We start from the raw sequence: 7,423 nt of genomic DNA on the forward strand, positions 1-7,423 counted from the left end.
GATATTATACATTATTCAATATGTGCTACAACCAAGTTGGGTATATACCATGCAAATGTACAGAAGATAAGAAAGAACAAGAATAGCTATAAAAGAAAGGAAGATAAAAGAAAGAAAGAAAAGCAAGGTTGATGAATCCGGGTTAGGATTATGGAATATATGCACACTTGGAGAGCGGCCGTGAAGAAGCAGCAGTTCTGTAGCGTCCTGGTGTCGTTTGGATCCTATTGAGAGTTTAGAAGGGAAGGGCAGAGTCCTCAGTGTTATAAATACCTGTCTGCGTCGTTCAAGGAGAGCAGCACATCACAAAATATCATAGTCAACCACTACTCTCTGCACTGTAGTTACTTTCTTCGGCGCTGGGTCAGCATATCTAATCCCGTTGTAACAAAGACAGCAAGGGGAAGAGACGATGGCAGGGAAGAGAACATCCGCTTCTTTGACGGCTGATGAGATTGATTGCCAGAAGGAGCCAAGCCTCAGCGGCAAGTCGTCGTCGTCCGGATACTTCAGCACCGTCTTCCCTCCCACTTCGACGGTTTGTTCTTTTCTCTGTGTACTTCGTGCGGTTAGTTGACTCTGTGGTTTCAGCTTCGGAGTACTTAATTCTTCTTCTTTCATCTTTTTTGCTTCCTCCCTGTTGTGACACTTTTTGCAGTAGTTCTTGCTGAATTGTTCTCGTCGAGTCACAAGTGTAACGATTCTTGTTTTCTGGACTCTTAGGTTATGGCTAAGGGTTTATCACAGTTGGACTTGTACTGGACTTTGAACAAACAAAGCACTGACACTAACACTGGGAGCGCTCAGAGAAAGACTACAGGTTCTGTACATGCCTTCTCTATTTCTTGAAACTGGCTTATTTCCACAGTCTTTTATGTGGAACTACAGAATAATACTTTTCACAGTTCCAATGACAAAGCATCCCTTTTGCCAATAATGCTTTTCACATCTGCATGCTAATGATAATTTGTGTTTCGGCTGATCAAACATGCATTTGCAGAAAACCAAAAGAAGGGCAGTAGTAGTCGAAGTAAAAGCATCAAGGAGGGGATATATCCTTCTGAGTCGACAGAATTGGCCTATTTCGGGTCATCTGTGCACTATGGTGCTCGAGATTTCTATGCAGCCTCTTCAGCCACCAACACTTCTGTGAATCCTATAAATGTGAGTTCCGTGATAGATAAAAAAACTACACAAGAAGTTCTCTCATTAATTACTGATCTGCTGCTCTTAATATGTAGCATTATAAGACTTATGGGGAGGATGACTCGGGCAATTCCAACGTTGCTACAAGAGGTGAATGGTGGCAAGGTAATACACCTCTCTAAGGTGTTTATCTAAATGACTCAAGATAGTTCATTAATTGTTTCCAACTATTTCTCTCTCAGGTTCGCTTTACTATTAAAGATGTTATTCAGAGGAGCATCGAACACGGGTACATCTGATGGTAAATCGTTTCTGTTCGGGAATACAACAATGGTGCAGTTCATCCTGGACATCAGATTAAATTAAGCATATATAAGTTTGCGCTTTCTTTGACATGTTTCTTCCTTAGTGTGTCTGTACGGCGAAGGGCATAAATTACATTATGTCACCTCCAATTTAGTTGTAGTAGGCTGGAAGGTCAGGAAGTTATGTACTGTATGCTTTTGATATAGAATATTATAATATGTTCTGACGGAGACTATCACTTACCATCATATATGATGCTATTTAGATAGACATAGATGCATTAGCTAATTGAACATCTTGTGATGACTATTGTGAAAAATGTACCCCCTTTTCCTGTAAAGAAATAGAAGATTACTATTAACAGCCCCCTTTTTATTATTGATAATCTTCTAAAAAATTAATATATATTTATTTTATTATTTATAATCATCGATTTTATTTTATTTTTTCTTCCCTACAACATCTTATTTCATCCTTGCTACGAACTTCACTCAATGTCATCCAACCATACTCGTTGCCCTAAGACATCATTCTTTGAGGAGAAAGAGGAAGAAAAGAAGGATTTAGAGGAGGAAGAGGAGAAAGAAGAGCAAGAAGAAGAGGGGATGATAAATAATAATTTTCAAGAAATATATACATTCATTTACAAAGAGGTAGTATAAAATCATTAAAAAAATTTAAAATAATATTATAAATAATAAAGAAGAGATTGTAAATAATAATCTTCAAGAAATAAGATGCATTGTCATTTTAAGTTATATATAATATTTGTGATACTTAACGTAAAGAATAATTATCACACTCTAATTTCATAGATGAAATTAACCCCATATTCCACCAACATAAGTAGGAAATTTAAAATGCTAGGTTTACTAATTACAGCGTAGTTCCAAGCATTTTTTTTTTTAATACACTCAGACTCACAATTAAGGAAATATGTAATCCTGTTTTAATCCTTTACAACAAGTTGACTTGCACCACTAGTTGTCTTATCTATCCCTTCATCTTTATTCTTTCTCTTTTCTTACTCTATCTCCATTTCCAACATGACATTTGATAGTCCTAGCAAGTTGGTAATAGAGTAAGGTCTCCACATTGTTTTTTTTATGAATTTTGAACAATACTCAATACATTTTATAGTCTTCTACGGTAAAACCCTCTCTGACTTGATCCTCAACCGGGTCGCCAGAAAACTTCTGATGCCTCCATTATTACAAGATCAGCTTGGTATTTTGTGAGGTAAATTTTCTTAGTCCCTAGTTTAGGGGTGCTAAATAACATGTTCACTCTTGTGTTCTTGATGAAAATGGTTTCATTCACTCCATCCATCTCCTGTAGGAGGTTTCATTGACGACAAGGAAACTCTTCCGCTTCCAAACTTTAAGACCTATCATAATAGCATGCACAATGTAGAAGACATTGATTTGTTATGCACTTCAATCAATGTGGTAAAACAGATTGTTGACTCCAACCCTTCTTTGTTGATTCTTGCATTCATTAATTGCCTCAAGCCACCTTGCTTCCTCTAGCCTATGGTGAAGAAGCTACCCACCAACTAAAAGGGCAACTAATACATAAACGTTGAGGCTCTGAGGAACAAGAAGAAAGCCCCAAAGGATATAGTCTTGCTTCGTGCTTGAGACAGACCAAAGGATGAGGACCCTCTCAAGTCCTCGAAGTTGTACAAGTCCAATCGCTGATTAAATGTCTAATTACGCCACAATAGACCCCCCCTTCCTTTGGGTGCCTACGAGGTATTGCTATCGAGTGGAGTAGCTAAAGAAACGTCGGCCATCTTAGCGTCTACAAACTGCTCGGATGACACTCTGGAGGGCCAATTCACTTGTTAAGAAGACATATTAAGTCCTACCCCCAATTCACTTGGTACATCTCGGTTAACCATTGTAACATGCACGGCAACTAATTAGTACTACGAGGATGGGCAGGTGACTGTTACTGTTAGTATTAGAAGTGCAGTGCAGAGGCTCCAATATTGACTGCACCCTACCGCTCTTGTTCTGCGAAGGAAACAAACAATTTGAGATACGGCATGATCGGTCACAAGGAAAGCATCAACTGAACTCAAAGCCAATCTGTTTGCATTGTTGACGGGCTGCTGTTGACCACTCAGAGGAAACGATTCAGGTATTCATCAACAGTCGTGTACTTGACGTCAGGGTAGAGCTCCGAAGCCTCCACACCAAAGGATGGCTCGATGTCGAAGACGTGATCACCCTTGACAAAGGCGGAGTGGCAAATAGCAAGCATCACGTTGACTGGGAGGGGGTGCCTGTGATAGAAATAAGCAAATAGATTAGCAGAGACGACCTTAAGACAATCTTCGTGACGTATCCCAAGTTATGGAAATTTTCTGCAATAAACACAAGGGGGTGTCTAAAACACCTTGGATCTGCTTCAGAACATGTTCTTCAGGGACATACACCCTCTCGAAGGTCTTGCCGGTCTTCTTCTCCCAGAGGGAAACAAGCTCGTTATGAGATAGGATGTTGGCGGGAGGTCTCAGATATAAAACCTTGTTCAAAGTTCTTGGATCATCCACTGCTTTGATAGTGTACGTTCCGATGTCGTCTTCATTCAGAAAGATTGCTGTTGAAGGGAAAAGAACAACCCAATTAGCATTTCGAACAGTTAGCTCGATCAAAATGTCCTTCAGGAACAAATTACCTTTTGGATTTCCATCACCTAAGATGACAACCTTGTCTGTGGGAAGATCAGTAGCTCCTGCCTGTCCTAATATGGGAAGGAAATACCCGGCGAAGAAGTTGGAAGAGACGAAGGTGTAAGGGGGATCCCTGATGCCTCAGCAGCCCTTCGAATTTGTGCCTTGATGACAAAGGTTGACTTTGCTGGTTCTATCGCATTGTTTCGGGCCACATCAATGCCAAACTCTGATGGAAAGAACCTCTGCAAACTCACTAATATACTAAACATTCAGCACCAAAGCCACATGATGGCGTTCATTCAATTGTCCAAATAATGGGAAAAAAAAACACTCATTTGATTGGTCTATGGAATTAATCGAGATTATGGTTCTCATGTACATCATCAATTGTGACTAATGTGGCAACATGATCTTTGATATTTATGGCATGCACCGGAAAGAAATCGTTTTATATGAAGCACTTCATGTTTTTCTTTTCCCTTTTCTTTGCATTCACATTTTCAAGACTATTGCAAATAATTTTGATTTAAATCGCATCCTTAAAATGACAGTTATCTTCTTAATTGCTTCCCCCGTCGTCGCCATTGTCGTCCACAATGGTTCCCTTTTCCGATTCCTACCGATTTCATCATAGTTCAAAAGAAAAGCAGAGGAGGAACAGCACCCTGATATGTCCTCCGGCATCTTTGATGGCGTCGATGATCTTGGTCTGATCATTCAGCTGCATGAACCGACGGTGGAGATCACCACATCCACCTGCTTGATCGTCTTAACCAGACTCTCGTGGTCATACAGATCCCCCTATCGATCAAACAACACGACCAAGCTCTCATCGCGCATTGCAAGAACAAATAGAGAAAAAGGGCAAGAGCACAATGGGAGAAGTGCGTTAACTTCACCTGGATGAGGGTGACGCCGGCGGCCTGGAAGTCGCTTAGGAGCTTGGCCTTGGCGGGTTGGTCGGCGGGGGCGGTGGCGCTCCGGACGAGGGCAAAGGTGGGGTGGCCGGACCGAGCGCTCGCCGCCACGATGAACTTGCCGATGTATCCCGTGCCACCGATGATCAGGATCTTGCTCTTCTCGCTCGCCATTCTCGCCTCGATCGATGAACGCTTCTCACAAGATTGCTGTGGTTATGAAGCTGTGATGGGGGATTCATTTATGGCCGATCCGTCGGCCAGGTTTGTTAGGTAAAATAATTATCGCCGCTCTCCTCGTTCATTGAATACCTCGCACTCCCGCACCAACGTTTTCTCGCAACATTGCTGTGGTGACGAAGGCGGTATTGCAGCGATGCATCTATAGCCAACCCATTTGGCCAGGTTTGTCAAATGGAATAATTACTGCCGTTGGATTAACTTAATCTTCACTTTTTGAGAAGCTTTATATATATATATATATATGTATATACATATATATATATGTATATACATATATATATATGTATATACATATATATATATGTATATACATATATATATGTATGTATATATAATTGAATTGTCAACTAAATTAATTGACAATTCAATTGATAATAACTTCGAACCTTTAGCCTTTGGTAACCTCATCCTATATTCTTTTCACTTATCAGGAATATAACGTGATCCATTTTAAGTTATTTTTGTGTATTCTTTTGTGTATCCTTGATCATGATTTTATCAAACTTATTAAAAATATACTCAAACTTTTTCATAGAAATTTAGATTTTTGAGTTGCCTATCTCCCTTAAACCAAAATTTTGTCAATGTGAATATTCTCGTTGATTATTGAAAAGTTCATTTTCTTATTTAATATGAGTGTTAGAACTTTAAACAAATTCTATTCACTTTTGGTCGTGCGTGTTACCCACGACATTATCACTAAACCTGGGGCTATTGGTAGAGGACATGAAAACTTCCAGTAACTTTAAGAATTTTTTTTATTTTATTGAAACTTCATCCATTATTGCCTCCCTAGCATGGAGAGGCTTGCAAAACTTAATATTTGTGATGGACACGCATGCACCTTTGCAAGCAAGGACCTAATTCGTTTGAATCTTTTTTTTTTTTCAATGTAAGTTTTCTAAAACTGTTTGGAAGTTGCCCAAAAATAAGTTTAGAATTTATTTTTATTTTTTTGAGTTATAATTATTATATATATACTATATAATCATCTAAATGGTAGGTCTTCTTTCCCTTTGAGATATTATTAAAACTATCGATTTTTTGAGATAGGATCTATAAATACCTCACTAATTCCTAGGTTGTTTTCTTTCTATTTGAGATATTATCAAAACTACAAGTTCACCAATAGCGATATTAATATTATACCACACTAATATATTTTATTGTTCATCTTTATCAAATTATTTAGTGATATGAATAACAACAAAATATTGAATATAAAATGATAAAGAAGTATTAACCTGTATAACCTTAATATCAAGATTAAATTTTAAGATTTTTACTCTTACTAATTTATTATTATTTTTAGGAATATTACATCACTAAATTTAGTATTATCATTAGGGTAATAAAATCTATATTTTTTAAACTTTTTTAGATAAATAATAAAATACCTAAAAAGTGTCATTGAATCTAATTTTTTTTCATATAATTTAAAGATCCTTATCTCTATAGAATCATCATAAATATATAAATATCTTAAATTAGGTTTTCTACTGGTCTATAACTTAAAAGAGCTAATGAAATTAATTCACTAAGAATTTTGTTCAAGATATATATAATCGTTCTTAGAGCTTCTCTTCACATTGATTCAAATATAAAAAAATAACTTATTATACTTATAACTATATCCATAAGAGTATGATTTCACCATTCCGTAACTATATTCTTTTGTAGGATAAAACATATTGAATATCTCATCGAGTATAGCAAAAAAATAAGAATTATCTACTATTAAATTCATATCCAACCTTATCAAATTTGATAATTTTAACTTTTATATCTAATTATCTATCAACTTTATTTATATATATCTAAAGGTGTCAATAGCCTAAAACCTTATAAGAATTAGATATATATATTCATAACTCAATAAGTTAGATATAAATGTGCTAAAATATCTCTCTCCACTAAAAAGGAGAAATGGAGTGACCCGCAGATGTAAGCATATATAATCTTAATGAGTTCATGAAACTACATTTTATTTTAATATTTGATTATAGGATTGTTACAAACTAAAAATTCATATGAATTCTGTATAAACCATCATATAGAATTCAAAATTTTTTATTAAATTATGATAAGTCTACCACCATCAAAAGAGAAACAATATCTTGATAATTTT

At 36.7% G+C, this 7,423-nt stretch overlaps 1 protein-coding gene and 1 pseudogene across 1 annotated transcript; one reads left to right on the plus strand and one right to left on the minus strand.

Annotated features, from left to right (window-relative positions):
• The first annotated feature begins 207 nt into the window (after positions 1–207).
• LOC103999958 (uncharacterized) lies at positions 208–1,690 on the plus strand. Its single transcript, XM_018826778.2, has 5 exons — positions 208–538; positions 724–820; positions 1,001–1,164; positions 1,242–1,311; positions 1,389–1,690. Exons 1-5 carry the CDS (start codon positions 413–415, stop codon positions 1,403–1,405), a joined length of 474 nt encoding a protein of 157 aa, XP_018682323.2. The 5' UTR covers positions 208–412; the 3' UTR covers positions 1,406–1,690.
• Positions 1,691–3,098: 1,408 nt separating this feature from the next.
• Positions 3,099–5,383, minus strand: LOC103999948 (phenylcoumaran benzylic ether reductase Pyrc5-like; annotated as a pseudogene).
• Between the last annotated feature and the right edge of the window lie 2,040 nt (positions 5,384–7,423).

This window comes from Musa acuminata, chromosome BXJ3-1 (assembly GCF_036884655.1).
Source record: "Musa acuminata AAA Group cultivar baxijiao chromosome BXJ3-1, Cavendish_Baxijiao_AAA, whole genome shotgun sequence".
Classification (NCBI taxonomy): Eukaryota; Viridiplantae; Streptophyta; class Magnoliopsida; order Zingiberales; family Musaceae; genus Musa; species Musa acuminata.

Bases quoted from the DNA above. Each gene is read 5' to 3' on its own strand.
- LOC103999958 (XM_018826778.2), top strand. From the start codon at position 413: ATGGCAGGGAAGAGAACATCCGCTTCTTTGACGGCTGATGAGATTGAT. The intron at 539-723 runs GTTTGTTCTTTT...CTGGACTCTTAG, and splicing joins TCTTCCCTCCCACTTCGACG to GTTATGGCTAAGGGTTTATC. The intron at 1,165-1,241 runs GTGAGTTCCGTG...CTTAATATGTAG, and splicing joins CTTCTGTGAATCCTATAAAT to CATTATAAGACTTATGGGGA.